The following is an 18622-nucleotide window of genomic DNA, read 5'->3' as shown; positions in this document are numbered from 1 at the left end:
TATTTTTTTCCCTACAGACCAAATTTTAGCTCTATTAAAATAGCCACAGGGCTTCCCTGGTGGCGCAGTGGTTGAGAGTCCGCCTGCCAATGCAGGGGACACGGGTTCGTGCCCTGATCCGGGAAGATCCCACATGCCGCGGAGTGGCTGGGCCCGTGAGCCACGGCCGCTGAGCCCACGCGTCCGGAGCCTGTGCTCCAGACGGGAGAGGCCGTGGCAGTGAGAGGCCCACGTACCGGGAAAAAAAAAAAAAAGCCACAGTTATAGACCCTAAACCCTTTTCATTCTGTGGGACACTAAAACCGTCTTAGAGGACTTTCCTTACCCCGTAACATGATTTCTTCCGAAAACACTCTTCCCATTCTTTGGGTTTAAAAGAGTAATAATAATTATATATATATATATGTATATATATATATATATATATATACTGCTCTCAATTTGTAAAGCTTATTAAGAAAGGTTTCCAGATTTCAACCTAGAGAAGAGAAAATGTAAATTAAGAGTACAGGAGTCACAAAGAAAAAAAGGTGGGAGAGTTGCAACATTGCTGACTTTGACGATGGAGAAAGAGGGCCACGAGCCAAGGAATGTGGGCAGCCACGAGAAGCTGAAAAAGACAAAGAAACTGAATCTCCTCTGGAGCCCCCTACAAGGAACACGGTCCTGTTGAGAACTTGATTTTAGCTCAGTAAGGTACATGTTGCTCACATAACCCACAGAACTGTAAGAAAATCATTTTGTATTGTTTTAAGCCACAAACATTCAAAAAAATGTTTCCTTCCACTTCCAACATCCAATCATTACATACCCTAACACAGTCAAAACTAAGGTGACTACGGGCAATTTCATACATAGCAAAATTTTGTTGGGGGCCCAGACACAATTGGATTAGAATATTTCTTCAGCATTATGTCTCATGAACCTCAGTTCAGCTTACGGTTCTGATTTAAATCCATGTAACCATGGGTTTCTATTTATGATCAACAATGAATCCTTATTTGGGGGTGGAGTTCAAGGCTTATACAGATACTGACTCATTTATCCTTTCAGGCAGCTTGTGAAGTGAACCCATTTTACAGGTGAGGAAACCAGTGGAAGCAGATTCTTTTATGCTTCTTTCGTTCCCTAATACTAGTCTGCACAGAGGAAGCACTCAGTACATGCTGTTTACGCGTTGACCGTGCCAGTCACTCAGGAAGGAGAGGTAGGTACCCTGAGCGTTAGCAAAGAGAGGCTGATTCGAGATTGCATTGTAGCGGCTCAGCTTTGCTTTCTCCTTCCTCCAGGCGGGTGAGACATGGGCGACTGGAGTTTCCTGGGGAACATCCTGGAGGAGGTGAATGAGCACTCCACGGTCATCGGCCGCGTGTGGCTCACGGTGCTTTTCATCTTCCGGATCCTCATCCTTGGCACGGCCGCGGAGCTCGTGTGGGGGGATGAGCAGTCCGACTTCGTGTGCAACACCCAGCAGCCAGGCTGCGAGAATGTCTGCTACGACGAGGCCTTCCCCATCTCCCACATCCGCCTCTGGGTCCTGCAGATCATCTTCGTCTCCACGCCGTCGCTGGTGTACGTGGGGCACGCGGTGCACCACATCCGCATGGAGGAGAAGCGCAAGGAGCGCGCGGCCGAGGAGCTGTGCCAGGGGTCGCCCGGCAACGGCGGCGGCGAGAGGGCGCCCCCCCCAGCGGACCAGGGCAGCATCAAGAAGGGCAGCAGCTGCAGCAAAGGCGCCAAGAAGTTCCGGCTGGAGGGGACCGTGCTGAGGACCTACGTCTGCCACATCATCTTCAAGACCCTCTTTGAAGTGGGCTTCATCGTGGGCCACTACTTCCTGTACGGTTTCCGGATTCTACCTCTCTATCGCTGCAGCAGGTGGCCCTGCCCCAACGTGGTGGACTGCTTCGTGTCACGGCCCACCGAGAAAACCATCTTCATCCTGTTCATGCTGTCCATGGCCTCTGTGTCCCTCTTCCTCAATATTCTGGAGGTGAGTTACTTGGGCCTGAAGAGAATCCGATCTGCCTTCAAGAAGCCAGTGGAGCAGCCACTGGGGGAGATTCCTGAGAAGTCCCTCCACTCCATTGCTGTGTCCTCCATCCAGAAGGCCAAGGGCTACCAACTCCTCGAAGAAGAGAAAATCGTGTCCCATTATTTCCCTTTTACTGAGGTTGGGATGGCGGAGGCCAGCCCACTCTCTGCCAAGCCTTCCAGTCAGTTCGAGGAGAAGATGGGCACCAGTCCCCTAGGGGACTTGTCCAGGGCCTACCAAGAGACACTGCCTTCCTACGCTCAGGTGGGAGGCCAGGAGGGGGAGGAGGAGGGGCAGCCTGCGGAGGCGGGAGCGGAACCAGAGGCGAGAGAGAAGAGGCAGGAGGCAGACAGAGTGAGCACGGGAGGCCAGGAGCCCCTGGCCGTGCTGGAGGGGGAGAACGTGGAGACCCCCGAAGTGGGGAAGGAGGTTGAGAAAGAAGAGCTGACGCCTGAGAAGTTATCAAAGCAGGGGCTGCCGCCTGAGAAGGCGCCTTCACTGTGTCCGGAGCTGTCTGGGGATGACACCAGACCCCTGAGCAGGCTGAGCAAAGCCAGCAGCCGGGCCAGGTCAGACGATCTAACGGTATGAAGCAGTGCCCAAGGAAGAAAGAAAAGAAAACCCCCGAGCTCACATATGGCAAGATGAAACCTAAAGTTGCCAACGTGCTTTGAGTCTTCTGTCCCTCCCCTCACACCCACCCTGGTTGGACAGGCACTGCGGTAGAACCGTGCATGCCTTACAACTAGGAAACTGCCTTTCCTGTATATAAAGGCTATCCAGATAAACCCATTGTCCCGTCAAAGTTTCCAATCTCATGACTGCCCTGCCCCTCTACGCCACAGGGAATTCTGCTTTCATCCCCATGTCCCCATAGAAATCCTTTCAATCAGAATTGTGGTTGTCTCATGGCTTTTCACCAGTCTTGTCTCAAGCTCACAAACTCCGCTGAACTTTATCACCCCAGCACTTCCCTAGCAGACACTGTGTGACATAAATATCAGGGATCCCAAACTTAAAAGCCTACAGGATGCAGGCCGGTGCTTGACATTGGTGAAGTGCGCCTGTTCTAATGCCATGGGAGAGCTGGGGCTGTGAAATTTGGAAAGCAGAGGGCAACTGCTGCTCATTTCCAGGCAGCGATTACCAGACAGTGTTACATGGCCATCTGATTTTTCAAGAGAAGCCAGAAATCCAAACGTTTAAGTGAAGTTTCCCACATTTTTAATGTTGCCAACTAAATTTTAAATATGCCATGTGGGCCAAAGAAAATGTGTGCAAGCCAAATTTAACCTGTGGGGCACCAATTTGCAAGTTCAGCTTATACTCATGAGCCCAGCTTTCCTATGGAATTGGTCATATTATTTAGGGTCTCAACTTGTTCCTGTGGCTTCCAAACCTCATTTCACCATTTTGGAGTGTTTGGTTTAAATCATCAGTCTAGGAGATGTCCAGAGTTCTCACTGGCCTTTCTTTTGGGTCACTGTAGCCCCTGGGTTCTGATGTAATTACATCCCTTTTATTGGTGGGAATTCTGCACTGGGTGCTCTCAGAAAAGGAGAACAAACCCCATAGCCTCTCCCAGAACTGAAAAGGCTTTGAACCCCGGTCGCAGTTTTCTTCCCTGAAGCGAAGGAGGTCCTTTTCTTTCCTGTCCTCTTCCAACATCAGTGCTCAGCCTGAAATCTACACCTCCTTTCATCAGGGGCTGGGAGCAAGCCCAGCTCTGAGCCAGACGACATCTGCCTCCCGGTCTGTCTTGAGGAGATTAACCCTCAGGCCTTGCTCAGGCAAAAGACATGTACAGAAAGGACCGTCAGAGTGGCACTAGAGAGAGCCTCTTACAAATTGGGAACACAAACAGCCAGGGTCTCAAAGTCTAGCCCCAGGCCAGACTTCATCCCAGGAAGGGACATAAAGGCTTAACAAGGGAACAACAGGGATCTTGAAGGTCTCCTACCCTTTATCCCCCCAACCAACTCTCTTCAAACATAGAGTCCAGTCAGGGAAAATCCTCAGGTGGAAGTACATATTTCACACAGGGAGCAATTTTACCTAGAGCCAATCAGTTCCCAGAGCAGAGGGAGAAATTGATATCCAAGCTGGTCCATCTAAAACAAAGCTATGCTTCATGGGCTGCAGTGCCAAGGCTAAGATAGGAGGGAAAGAAACCACAATTGGGATCTGGACAGGAGACCACCAGAGTACCCAGAAAAAAAAACTGCCTTCATTCTATCTTCCCCCCAACAAGCACCATCCCAAAGAATGCAAATCCCTTGTGCTGCCCTCTGTTTACCACCTTCCTTTTAAGATACTCATTTTAGATATGCTTTTCTAGAGCAAAGCCTCCTCCAAAACTATTCCTCCCCTGTGACAGTATTCCCATTCCTTGGTGCTCCATTCTAAAGCAAAATGGTCTAAAAATGAAATTCATTCTAAGGTATGATTTTTTTTTATAATTAATCCAGGGAAATTTTACATTTTAAAAGAGAAAGCCTAAAATGTATTTTACCTAGGTTAATCCAAAGTGACAAACTTTCAATGAAGGAATGTATCAGGCAACGGACAGTTGAATAGAAGAGGTATATTTGTCTTGTAGACAAGTGACTTTCTGGCTACTACTTGAATCTTCCTTCCCCTTGCAATCAACACTATTCCAGACAGACTTTCTTCAGTATGATGACAGAAGTAACAAAATCCCAGGCCTTAGAACCAGACATCATTGCACTCTCCCTAATGGCTGCACTATTGCTCCTACAGTTTTGCTCCTGAAGACCCATTTTAAGAAGATGTAAACTCAGAGCCTAAAAATAGCTTGATCATTACCAGAATAAAATGTCTATATCAACTAGGACTTAATCCAAAAGTGAAAAGAAAAAAACTGCATCTTGTTCCAAGTGAAAACTGCTGGTGCTCTTTGGAACCAGCTGTAGAGGTGTAGGTGAAGGCTGCTTGTCTCCTTGTCTTGCTGGGGCCTAAGTGTGTGAGTGTATTTCCTTGAATGAAGCAGCATCCTGCTTCAGTGTCTGTACCTACCCCACCAGCAGGGAAGTTGCCATTTTCCCTCTCAGTCTTCCCAACAAACGAGGAAGCTTATTTTGGAAGAAACAGACACAGGCATCAAGGGATCAGGACTTGTTTTTTCTATTTCTGCCATTTGGTAGCTGTGTTATTGTCATCTCTTAACCTCTCTGTACCTCAGTTTTCTGTCTACAAACTAGAGATGGCATTTACCGCCAACGTACCTTCAGGGGTATCAGAAGGATTAATAAGTTAGCTGCCAAGTCTAGAGCCTGTTGAGTGGTGTCTGAGAGATTCCTCCAGCAGCAGGGAGACTGGGAAGAAGGGCAGGTGGGTAGCTTCTATCTGACTCTCCCAACCTGCCTTGCAGTTATCTGGCGAGAGTTTTTCAATGTGGAATAGACACTCAGGAGATCCATTTTCTCAGAGACGGCTCAAAACAGAATCTTGACACCATATGTTTGGTAGGAACATATTTGACCTTGAAAAATGGCTGGGGATAGATGGGCAATTACTTTCTACCCATGGAAAATGTCGCCTCATGCCTCACCTTAAGCTGCCACACAACTGCTGCCAGGTTCCATTCACAGGCAGTGGTGTGTCTGTGGAGGACCTTACCCTGTACAGCTGGATCCCTCAGTATCTCTTCTGAGGCAGATAATTATGACTGACTCAAGATGATAATCGCCCCTGGGCTCCATGAAGGCCAAGCTTTAAATCCTAATCGTGGTCCTTCCCCTGTTAGATTAAACCTTTACAGTATGTGGATCTACCAAATTAAAAAAAGCACTGGGGGCTTCCCTGGTGGCGCAGTGGTTGCGCGTCCGCCTGCCGATGCAGGGGAACCGGGTTCGCGCCCCGGTCTGGGAGGATCCCACATGCCGCGGAGCGGCTGGGCCCGTGAGCCATGGCCGCTGGGCCTGCGCATCCGGAGCCTGTGCTCCGCAACGGGAGAGGCCACGGCAGAGGGAGGCCCGCATACCACAAAAAAAAAAAAAAAAAAAAAAAAAAGCACTGGACAGCATGACATCAAAAGCGCAGCTCTCTCCAGCATAAAAGGGCTAATTGCCTAATAGCAGTTATAACACCTCCATCAGGGGAGATCTACGACCAGGAGGGATAGAGTTACTCAAGTTCAGTTAGAAAGTTTCAAGCTTGGCTCTGTAATCCCTAGGCCTCATATTTGGGGCATCATAGAAAGGCCTATCTGCTTTTCATCATGACTTGTTACTTGGCACCCAGAGGAAGCATGCAACACAGAATTGGACAAATATTCCTGAAGATCAGTGCAACCTGGGGACCAGATTTTCCCACAAAGAACACTGACGTTCAAATCAGAAGTGTGGGCTGCACCTCTCTGACTCTGGGAACCACAAGATGTCATTTACCTGCTCGATATGACAATTTTCCTTAGGTTAATTGTGGGTAATAATTTCTGCCCCTCCTCCACAAGATAGATCAAGTGAATTGATATGCAAGAAACACTAGGAGCATGCTAGAAGAAATAAGTGATTTTTTTTTTAAACTCACTCATTTGGAAATAAAAGGAAAGGGAAGAAGGTGTTATCCAAATCTGTTGTAAGTCCTTTTTGTAAAATGTATACTGACGCAATAACAGCCACCACTTTCATAAACTGCACAGATTGTTAACTAAGAGGCTGATTAAAAGTGAGCCAGTGAGTAAAGTGAAGGAAGAAAATGGGAGTGGTGGGGGGAGGTTAATTCTTCTGTCGTTTTAAATTCCTGAGAATTATAGTGCAAAAAAAGAACATCTTTAATCATGCAAGAAATTCATTGCAGAAAGTGGTGCTGCAGGGGCTCAGCTTACTAGGGCTCGTGTATAGAGATGCACCAGCCCCTGAGACAGTCTCTGATTCAGGGCAGAAGGGAGTTCATGGAGGCTGAAAGGAATACATACAGCAGCTCTTTAGTCCAAGCCATGGGGAAGGCCTGGGGCCAGACGGGTGGAAACAGCTGCTCTTCCTGAGTTCCTGAGGAGGGTCACGGGGGCATGCCCAGGTAAGAATGAGCATACCACCCACACAGAACCTCCCATCCCCCCCACCTCCTCCTCTCTCCTTCTTCTAACCCTGAGTTACCCCTCTACGCATATTGTGAGCAAATCATCACACAACCCAAGGTAGCAAAGTGTAGATGAAAAACGTTTGCCTGGTTGGATGGAAACTACTCTTAAACATAAATACAATCTGTAAAGCGAAGTAGGTGTGTACCTAGAAGTGATAGTGAAATAGGAACGGAGAGTTTTCCTTCCTGTAATTATCATATTACAACTAAATATGTAATTGGGGGAGGAAGGAGAAAAAGGAAATAAAATTCTAGGTTCAGCAGTTAAATAAGAGGAAAGATTTTTATGAAAGACAAGTCATCTCCACTGCCCTAGACATTGCTGCTCCCAAAGCCAGGAGAGAGTGGTACTCCACTGCAGCCAACAGGGTAGCAGTGGGATATACTGTAGCCTCCAGCCCCACGCATTCTGGAAGTTCTCCCGTGCAGACAAAGTATATTATGGAAGAATTCATAAAGTCTCCTGGAGGGAAAAGTAGATGGCGTCACTGCCTTTTTCTGCAAATTTTCCATCTATGAAACAGGATTAGTAAAAACTCAGCTAAGACATATGTTCACAACAAACTTCTTGGGGAAGACCTCTGGCAAAGGCATTATTGGGATTGTGTCCTGAATTCTCCAACCTTCCACATCTTTATGTCAGAGCTAATAGTTACATGTGAGACTGTTACAAAGCAATAAAACTAACTTGACTTCTCACCATCTTTGTTTTTTCTTTTGACCTGTCAGCCATGCTACCCTGTGAAGAGTAGTTTCTGGTGTTCTTCCCTTGAAATTAAGGGGTTGAGGGACAAGAGCACTGGGGGACTGGGAGGGGCAGTGATATGCTGGTAAACGTGTAACAACCAGATCTTTCCAGGGTAAAGAGGCCCTGGTTTGTAGTGTTTGCCAATTTCCTTGCTATAAATTCTCCCACCATCACCAATTTCAACCCACCAACATAATGTCACTAGACACAGAGATGAGAAGAGATGTACAGTAGCATAAAATTATAAATATTTCCACCATACAATAGATATAAATAACCTCAAGAGCATAGATAATAGTAAAATAATTAAGAAGTGATTGAGCTCTGTGCATTACCTTTGTTTCATTTTTAAGTTTATGTAGTTTAATTGTTAATAATGACTGTACACTTAAAACTGCCTCACAAAATTCCAAAAAATTTAGCAAATGGCTCTTATGAGCCAGTACAAGCCAGCTCCAGCACACAGCTGGGTGGAATAGAGGAGAATCTGATTTAGAAAGAACATGAAACTCTCCTTATCAATTGAGGTTTGGTCAGTTTGTCCCCTCTCTTTCTCTACACAAATCTCAGGAAAAATCGAAGTATACTTCTTTGGCGCTTTGGGAAGAGACAAAATAATAGGATTTGTTCTCTTCCATGTCACTGAGAACTGTAGAAAGAGTTAAAGTTATTCATTACAGATAAAAATAGATAAAATAAAATTAGCCAAAAGATTCTGCCTGAGATTTATCATGTCACTTCTCTGCTTAAAATCCTTCAATGACTCAGTTGCTTACCCCGAAACTCTAAATTCCTTAACATGACTTACAAAGCCTTTATAACTGATTGTAACCCACCTAGAGAGGATGTCTATTTTTACTTGCCCAGAATCTATTCTCCCTTCTTCTATAATAACATCTTCTATTGGGAAATACTCTTCCTCAGTTGGATATAGTCTTGGTGGGACTCTTAGTAATGTTTACCCTGACTTCCCGTGGTCAGGAGTCAGGTCTTGTTGTTTGTTTTTATTTTTTGTTTTTTGTTTTTAACTCATATGGGCCAGCCATACACTCACTCCCTCGAATGTGAATCTTGAGTGGAGTAACCGAGGGACCAAAACTTGGTTGAGATTCATTTATCTTGACAGAACCCCATAAAGAGACTCACAATTAGTTCCTGCTTACCTAGATTTCTGGGAGATGCTTAGTTCCTCTTTTTTCAGATCATGATTCATCAGCCTTCCTTCAGTTCGCTAAGCCAGTTCAGAGTTCCTTTTTTTTTTTTTTTAATTTAATGTTGCCAAAATTGTCTCTATTAATTACATGCCTCTGACTGGTAGGTACACCACCTTTCTAGCCTCCTCTCCCACATCCAACCACGTATGCATGTGTCCCAGCCTTACAGAAACATTGGCTGGTCCCCAAATATGGACAAGCCTGGCACTTAGTGATGAAGAAACTCCATGGTATTTCAGGACTCTGCCCTGTCCTGCCTTTTTTCTGTAATCAGCTTTCTCATCCTTCAAGATTCAGCTCAGTTGTCTTCTTTATGAAATTTCACAAACTTCCCTATACAAAGTGAGTTGCTCCCTCCTCTGTGATCTCTCAGTATTTGTGTACACTTCTGTCATAGCACTTATCAAAAGTGATTTCAAAAAGAGATTTCATACTATATATCTCTGAATATTCGGTACTTAGCACAGTGCCTAGAACATAGCAATGTTTGGTGAAAGAATGAACACTACTCAGACATCTCCCAGGGCAGGAAGGAGATAATTGGCTAAGCACTCCCCAGCACCAGAGCAGGCTGACACTACATAGCAATATATCTGAGGAAGAGGTTCCGTGAAGGTCCCAAGAGTTCCAGGCTGAAGGCAGGCAGGCTTTCTTTATCATAAATAAAGGAAGGCAGGGAAATTTTCACATGAGTTGCTGGATATCATCTCCCAGAGAAGCCTTGGAAGCCATATGTTGACGATGGCAGTCAGAGCCTTTGAATGACTGTAGACTAGAGGACCAGCCCCCCACCACCACACTCCTACCAATTCCCACTAATTGGACTTTCGGACTTTACATGAAACAAAAAATAAACTTTTATTGTATTAATCTTCTGAGCTCTCAAGATTTATCTGTTACAGGATCTAGCATTATCTCATCTGTTTACAGAAATTGAGGTTAGGTGTGGCTATAACAAAAACCTAAACTATGTGGCTTTGGCTTAACAGTTGAACAGTGAGTGATGAAGAAATGAAATTCAAAGGTTACAAGGATGGAGCCTCAGGCTATACCATGCAAATATTTAGTAAAAATGTCGCCTGTGATGATTTGTGTATTAGTTATCTATTGCTTGGTAACATATCACTCCAAAACGTAATGGCTTGAAACAACAATAAGCATGTATTATCTCTCGTAGTTTCTGAGGGTCAGGAATTCTGGAGCAGCTTGGGGTCTCTCATGAGGTTGCAGTCAGATTTTGACAGGGCCTGCAGTCGTCCGAGGCTTGACTGAGGTGGTAGGATCCACACACTCACGTGGTTACTTGACCAGAAGGTTGGTGCTGGCTAGTTGGTATCTCTCTACTTGGGCCTCTCCATGGGTCTGCTTGAGTGTCCTCATGACCTGGTGTCTGGTTTCCCCCAGAGCAACCGAATCAGGAGATCAAGGCAAACGCTTCAATGTCTTTTATGACCTAAGCTTGGAAGTCACATACCATCAGTTTCACTGCATTTTATTAGTCACTTTCCCTCAGACTGCTCCAATTATTGTACAGAGAATAAACTAGAGAAGAGCAAGATTTGAGATAAAGATGCCAATTGTAGCTCCTTTTTCTCTGTTTTAATGATTTCCTTGTACATATGATATGTATTGTAATCATCTCCAAATGCTTCTTGGAAGTAGGCAGGATTGGAATCATAAATGATAACTATAATGCAAATCCCAGACCACAGTACAATTGCCACCATCAGGGAAGCCCTCAGCCAAGGATAATGTTTTTGGCCAGGACAGAGTTATGAGTTCTTTTTTTCCCCCTCCAGCTTCTGTTCTTCTCTAACATTCAGCTTTCCTGAAAACTGTTCAGCTTTTCTAATTCATCTAAGTTTTCCAAATGCATTTTTCTATCTTTCTCATTTGCTACAGTTGTCATCTCCACACTGGCTAGATCTGTAGATGGAGGAAAGAACAAGGCACCTCCGGAATTGAGTTAGACTAATAAAACCAACAGAAAATGGATGAGATCAAATAAACACAAGTGAGCTAAACCAGCAGAATATAATGTAACAACAACAACAAAAAAGCCCCCAATTACATCTTTAAGGCAGACATTATGACAAGGGACATTCTTATGACATTACAACAAATAGGGACATCTCTAATGTCTCTCAGACCAGAACCTCAACCTCCAATTTTTTTTTCATGATTGTATCAGAATGAAGCAATAATTTCCAGGACAACTCCATCTTTCATGAATTACAGACTATTTGTCCTCCCTTTAAATATTTTTTATATACTTATCCAGTAGTCAAAGACCCTTCTTGACTTGTAAAAAATCCTGTTGACCTAATTACTGTGTTTAGTTAGGTCCTATACATAGACTGGGACAGATGAGACTCTCATCTTTACAGATGAGTAACAGACAAGGAAAACAACAACAAAGAGACAGCTAACAGCCTAGAATCTATGAAAGGTATAGGAGACATGAGAAGAAAACAGCGGTCACCAAAATAAAAGAATAGAATAATTTCAAAATATATTTACTTAAGAAAACAAAAATAATCTTGAAATCTATTTTATGCTCTCAGAAAGATGTAAAGAAAACCTGGGCTCTATAAAACAAGAGATGAAACACAAGATAATAAGATAACAAACTGAATTGGAAAAGGAGCTGGCAGAGTTAGCAAACAATGTCATGGCAGAATTTAAGAAGAATAAAAGCAGAATTAACAGCACATAAAGCCAAATCAGTTTTGTAAAGTATCAACATCAGAAATTCTCCCATAATGCCAAGGGGAAGAACAAAGAGATGAAAGTTATCGGAGAGGAGATAAACGATATGGAGAGAAGGCAATAGAAATCCAATACATAGGTATTGGTTCTCCTGAGGAGAGTCAGGACAAGAGAACCACAATCATCAAAGACATAATGGGAGGAAACTTCCTTGAGCTGATAAAAGACCTGAAACCACAAATTGGAAGGAATTCACCATGTACCAGAAAAAAAAACTAGATAAATTGTGATTTGAAAGTATAAAGAGATAATTCTACAATTTTAGAAATATAAGAAACAACTCCTGCTGTGGTTTGTGTACTGCTAATGAACAGTTAAGTTTTCACATTCTTGCCCAGTTGTGAACATAGAGTAGGATCACACCCTGTCAATAGGAGCTGAGGCTTCCTGTGAAGAAAATATATATTTCAATGTATAATCCTGGAAAGGGAAAGATCTTGGTTGAGAAAAGAGGACTTGGAAGGTAAGCCTTAAATAGAAAGAAGAGGGAATTCCTTTCTCTGCCTCATTCTCTTAAGCCTGGAATCCAAAGAGTTCCAATGTGCTCAATATGCTTCCAACAGATAAAGGAACAATGGCATGTGCCATATAGAAGCAAGTCAGGGACTAAATTAGGGAGTTAGTGATTTAGTACTTGTCAAGATCATAGAACATTACCTGGCTCATAGTAAGCACTTGGTAAGTGCTAGCTCTTGTCATTATCATAAATATTATTTCTATGTGATTAATTACTGTCATTTAGTATAGTGTTATTATTGAATGATATACCTTAGACTCAACTGGGATACAGAGATTTGAGAGAAGGGTTTGTGCACTTGGTCTAGAGGGATAAGAAGGAGAAATCTCCCCTCTCTCTCAGAGACCACTGTTGGCCATGGGGATCAGTGATAGCTCTAAAGGAAAAAAGCTAGGGTGAGGACAAGAAAGCAAAACTCTTGGCTCTCAACTGTAGCCATCTCATCCCTCCCAATGTGGAGTTAGTCCCTCCGAAGCCAACTTTGATTAACAGGATATTTATTAAGTTAGCTACAAAGGAAGAAAATATCAGGCTGGCTTCATTCTTCTCCATAACATATTACATTTCAGAAAAGAACATCTGTAAAATATTGAGGATGAAAAGTTTAAGCCAGGAACCCCACAACAAGCCAAATGGCATTCATGAGTAAAGGCAATTGAAAGTCATTCTCAATTATGCCAAAACTCAAAATTCCTGCAAACCCTTCTTTAAAGAAAAATTTATCTCATGATTCACTCAAGCCAAAAAAGAAAGAATTTTTAAAAAGAATTTAAGAAGGCCAAGTATGAAAGAGGCTGGTGATGAATACTGAAGATATTAAACATAAAATGAATTAAATGTAACTGTAGTAAGAATAGTTACAAAACAGAATACAAATGTCAAAAATAATTCTTAACACATAGTAATTTTTTAAAAGTAAGGCTTAAAATCCCAGGTTATGGGCTTCCCTGGCGGCGCAGTGGTTGAGAGTCCGCCTGCCGATGCAGGGGACACGGGTTCGTGCCCGGTCCGGGAAGATCCCACATGCCGCGGAGCGGCGGGGCCCGTGAACCATGGCCGCTGGGCCTGCGCGTCCGGAGCCTGTGCTCCGCAACGGGAGAGGCCACAACGGTGAGAGGCCCACGTACCGCAAAAAAAAAAAAAAACCCAGGTTATACCAACATAAACTTGGGAACTGTGTGAGGTGGAAGGAGTAAGGGAGAAGGAGAAATATGAGGAAGTAGAGTGCCCTGATATTTTTTACTTACAAAGATATTATTTTATTCTCTATTTTAGCAGTTAGAAAAATATAGGGTTGCGTGTGTTATTTTAAAACAAAATGTATGCCTTCCAAAGTACCAGGGGAAAAAATTAAGGAACACACAGTCGATACAGAAAAAAAGAGAGAACAGAAAAAAAGAAAAATTAACAACAGACACACAAAACAAGAAGGCAGAATCATTAAATCAAACCAAATATTTATTTGTATTGATATAAAATATAACATGGAACAAAGACATAGTACGGATCATTTTGCACTGTAAAATATGGCGTCTATAAGAAGCCCTCAGAAATACAAGGAGATATAGACAGAAAAATAGTAGTAGTTAGAGACTTTAACATGCCTCCTTCAGTTCTTGACAAACAAATAAACACAAAAAATATAGAGGACCTGAATATAATTTACAAGTCCGACTTAGTGGATATGTAACAGAATATTAAATGGAATATTTCCTATGTCTTAGAGTTTCAGCCAAGGCTGCAAAACCAAGGACGATGAATGCTCAGTGCCTATACGTTCTGAAGAGTGAAACAAAGCAAAAACAATCCAGAACTGCTATTAAAAAAAAAAAAAGTGGCCCCCCAAGTGGTCTTGCAACCCTTAATCCACCATCTGCTCCAGATTATTTAAGAGAATGATAAGGTTGAATTGCGAGGGCATTCTTTGAAGAGAGTGGTCAGATGAAAATAAAGTGCTGCAATGTTTCGCCTCCCGTCCCCTCCAAATAAGGGTTCAAGGAAAACCGCTGAGATTTTTCTGGGAAACACTTGCTTGGAGGGAAGCCTGACATCTTACTAGTCATTAGCCACCTACTAATCTTCAGAAGTTTTCAGGCCCACCTCAGGCTGCCACAGGAGCCAACCTTAGAGGAGCTAATGTGTGTGGCCCCAGATCTGCTGAGTCACAGACATGGTGACTGCCCCTTGCCCAGGGAAACTTGAGGGCTTGGGTAAGTGTTTCTTGTGGGCCAAATTCTTCACCACATTATTATCTTATTACAGAAAACAAACAAAAACAAAAACAAAGAAAAGCATACTGGTTAAATAAATCATGGCATAATCAGATGATTGGAATGTTATTGAATCAATGAAAAATGTAAAATCTTTGGCATGAGAAAATATGTTCATGATATATTTCTAAGTGGAAAAAGTATATAACAAAATATCATGCTCATTGTATCCATTGTGGGAAAAATGAAAAAGTATACCTGCATAAGTGTGGGCATATAACAGAGTAACCAAGAATAAGACTGAATACCTCAGACTTTGGAAATATGCCAGGACTGAGCTCCTTGGTACTTGTCTTTCCAAAGTCCTGATGGTAAATCACAATCCAGTGAGAAAGGTGGGGGCTTCTCTAAAATGAGGGAATGGGGGCTTCCCTGGTGGCGCAGTGGTTGAGAATCCGCCTGCCGATGCAGGGGACACGTGTTCGTGCCCCAGTCTGGGAGGATCCCACATGCCGCGGAGCGGCTGGGCCCGTGAGCCATGGCCGCTGAGCCTGTGCGTCCGGAGCCTGTGCTCCGCAACGGGAGAGGCCACAGCAGCGAGAGGCCCGCGTACAGCAAAAAAAAAAAAAAAAAGGGAGAAGTTAGTCCTGGACCAGGAAGTGGTGGGGAGATAAGGAAATCTTTTTGCTCTGCGCAGGCCCAGAGGACAGGAAACCCAAATTTAACTGTGGAGAAGTTCACAACATTTCTTACGGGAAAAGCATGCACATCTTTTACTTTTTTTTTTTTTTTTTTTTTTTTTTTTTGCGGTATGCGGGCCTCTCACTGTTGTGGCCTCTTCCGTTGCGGAGCACAGGCTCCTGACGCGCAGGCTCAGCGGCCATGGCTCACGGGCCCAGCCGCTCCGCGGCATGTGGGATCTTCCCGGACCGGGGCACGAACCCGCGTCCCCTGCATCAGCAGGCGGACTCTCAACCACTGCGCCACCAGGGAAGCCCACATCTTTTATTTTTTTTCGTGAATTCCAATTTATATATTCAATTTTAAATTTCCTCTCTATATATTCTTCCCTTTTATTCACAAATTACATGGATCAAATTAACTGCATTATAATTATATTAATAAGGAATCCCCAAATTAGCTTTAATAAATGGGAAAAGATTTAATGTTATATATTTTAAATAATGCCTCTGAGTCTTTCCAACTTTAGCAGATATACAGTCATCAGTCTTTTCAATCCAACAGGAATAATTGGCAACCAGAAATTTTAAATATGTTTAAACAGAGTAATAATGAAGGAAAACTGTGAATGTAAATTCATTATAATAATAATGAATAGGGGCTTCCCTGGTGGGTCAGTGGTTAAGAATCTGCCTGCCAATGCAGGGGACACAGGTTCAAGCCCTGGTCCAGGAAGATCCCACATGCTGCAGAGCAACTAAGCCCATGCGCCACAGCTACTGAGCCTGCGCTCTAGAGTCCACGAACCACAACTACTGAGCCCGTGTGCCACAACTACTAAAGTCCACGTGCCTACAGTCCGTGCTCCACAACAAGAGAAGCCACCGCAATGAGAAGCCTGCGCACTGCAACGAAGAGTAGCCCCCACTCACCACAACTAGAGAAAGCCGGCATGCAGCAACGAAAACCCAACACAGCCAAAAATAAAATAAATCAATTTAAAAAAACACACACAGAAAAAACACTCTGGCCCTCGGTCCCCTTTCTCCAGGCAAATCAGAGCTGACCTTTCCCCATTGAAGAAGGGCTTTGAGGTGGGAAGCAGAGTCTCACAACCAGTCCTCCAGTTCTGTCAGTGTGTATGGAAGCTGTTAAAAATGCAGATTCCTGGGAGCCACCCTCAGAAATCCTGAGTCCACAGGTCTGCCTTAGGGCCTATGAATCTACATTTTAAACAAGCTTCCCAAGCAGTTACAGCACCACACTTTGAGAAAACTGCACCTATACACTTTTTAGGTACCAAGTATAGATGCTTTCCACGGGACCACTGGGAAGGAAGTGCCTCCTCTCCGAAGATTTGGGGTTTCCTGGCCAGCCTATCTTGGTGGATTACTGGGGTATAGAGTGGGGTTCAAGGTCTCAGTGAACCTGACATAGCAAGGAAAGCTACATGGTAGGATGGCTATACATGGAAGGAGACAACTGGAGTAGGATGCCATGGAATTGGTGATGTCATATATCTCAAAAATCTGTTTGTACGTTTAGTATAACTGCATGTGAATCTACTACTATATCAACAAAAAGTTTAAAAAGAAAATTCCTAACAGAAGTCATCCAGCCACTGGCATGGGCAGGAGAAGAGATGCTAGGATGTTTCCCAAGGATCTAGTGTTCGTGTCAGCTCCTGGGCTCAGTCTTTTGTATGAATTTGGAGGAAGAGGGGAATACAGTTAGCTGTCAGGATGTGGATGGTGCTGGACGGTGTGAGAAGATAGGTGCTGTAGCTGCTATGAAAAAGAGTGCAAAAAAATTGATGTGAACAAACACTGGTCCAAGGGACACAGATTGGTCATGTTGTCAGCAGACTCTTTAAGAGTAGATCTATGTGGCTGTCTGGCTGTCAATCTCTAGATGAATGGTAAACAATGGCCAGCAACTATGAACATGAACTATTTTGGAAAGCAACCTTGGAAAATGGATACAAACAGGGGGATCAGTTAGAGCCCAGGTAGCTTGACAGTCCATGGAGGCAGAAGCAGATCTCACTGTTGAACAGGACTGCAGCAGCTAGAGTGAATTGGGAGAACGGTATTGAGGTAAGGGTAAGAGGACAAGCCATCTTGGTGACGGAGTCCACCACCACCAGGAAAGAGACTTGCTTTGAAAGGACAGTCAATTGGACGTTAATCTAGTGTGAAGGTTTTCTGGAGACATTCCATCAAAAGCAGGGGGCAGTGGTTCTTTGGGTCACCCATGCCTGTCCTTGACCTGGACACAGTTATTAACAATAGGGAGAATCCTGAATGGTGTCTTTCAAAGTTTTACACAGCCCTGGGGCCAATGAGATTGCATACCTTTTTCTGCTGCCAGATTCGTTGAGACCCTGATCCCCACCATGCACTCCAGTAAGCCACCAAGGTAAACTGTTTGCCTTGATAGGCTAACCCAGCATTCTGCACTATCACACAGTCTTGATAGATGACAGTCTAACTCATCATATGCGTACACAGATGCTACTGCTTCCCTGATAGATGTAGCCAGGGACACAAAATTCTCTGGTTTGAGACTCTCCCTTAGCAGGGCTGCCTCCACTGCTCCCTCGCCTTCGGGATTGGGGATTGGACATCTGATAGGTAGTTTGGGCTGCTTAGTATGAGTAGAGTTCAAGTCTAAGAAAGAAAGACACATTCCCTTGTGTGTAATAAATCTGAGTCTCAGTTACTCAGATTGCAGTAATCTAAGCACTCTGGTCGAAGATGCAGGTCCACTCAAGGCTGTGCTTCCAGTATTGACTGCAGCCTTGAATCCCACACTGGGTGATTGCCCTCAGCTGGAGCCGGCTTCAGGACAAGACTACGGGGACTACAAGGAATAGGTAGCGTCCTGGTTGGAAAGGATAAGCCCTACAGCAGTGCATTAAGCCTTCACGCAATGAGTATTGAATGGATGAAGTAGTGATTCAGTCTACATGTGAGCAATTCCAACATGGGTTGAGGGGGTGGGGGAGATTATTTCCTAAAATAACTCGTCTTTAGACTCTTAAAGAATTATTCCTTGTTTTGAATTAAATCGATCTTCATTTAACTTCCAGCCCTTTGTCCTACAAATATCTCTTGGGGCCATATCAAGTCTATCCATTCTTTCAAATGAAGACAGCTGTCAATGTTCCTGAGTCTTCTTTCTTCGATTCCTTTCACCTGTCCTCATCTGGTGACTCACCTCTGAGCATTCTCCAATACATCTAGTTGCCTCTTAAAAGCGTGGTAAAAGAATGCAATACTCCAGGTGTGGTCTGATGGGCATCAAGTACAATGAGATGGATCACTCCCTTCTTAAAGATGG

The 18622-nt window shown here is 43.9% G+C and overlaps 1 protein-coding gene across 1 annotated transcript; it reads left to right on the top strand.

The window, feature by feature from the left end:
- Positions 1–1300: 1300 nt before the first annotated feature.
- Positions 1301–2626, top strand: GJA8 (gap junction protein alpha 8). The gene has a single exon (XM_007130788.2). The coding sequence runs from the start codon at positions 1301–1303 to the stop codon at positions 2624–2626; it is 1326 nt and encodes a 441-aa protein (XP_007130850.2).
- The last annotated feature ends 15996 nt before the right edge of the window (positions 2627–18622 follow it).

The sequence above is a fragment of the Physeter macrocephalus genome, chromosome 4 (genome assembly GCF_002837175.3).
Source record: "Physeter macrocephalus isolate SW-GA chromosome 4, ASM283717v5, whole genome shotgun sequence".
In the NCBI taxonomy this organism is placed as follows: domain Eukaryota; kingdom Metazoa; phylum Chordata; class Mammalia; order Artiodactyla; family Physeteridae; genus Physeter; species Physeter macrocephalus.
Note: the sequence above shows the minus strand (reverse complement) of the source record. Positions and strands in the feature narration are given on the sequence as shown.

What these genes read in the sequence shown, in the direction of transcription:
- GJA8 (XM_007130788.2), top strand. Translation starts at nt 1,301, where the DNA reads ATGGGCGACTGGAGTTTCCTGGGGAACATCCTGGAGGAGGTGAATGAG.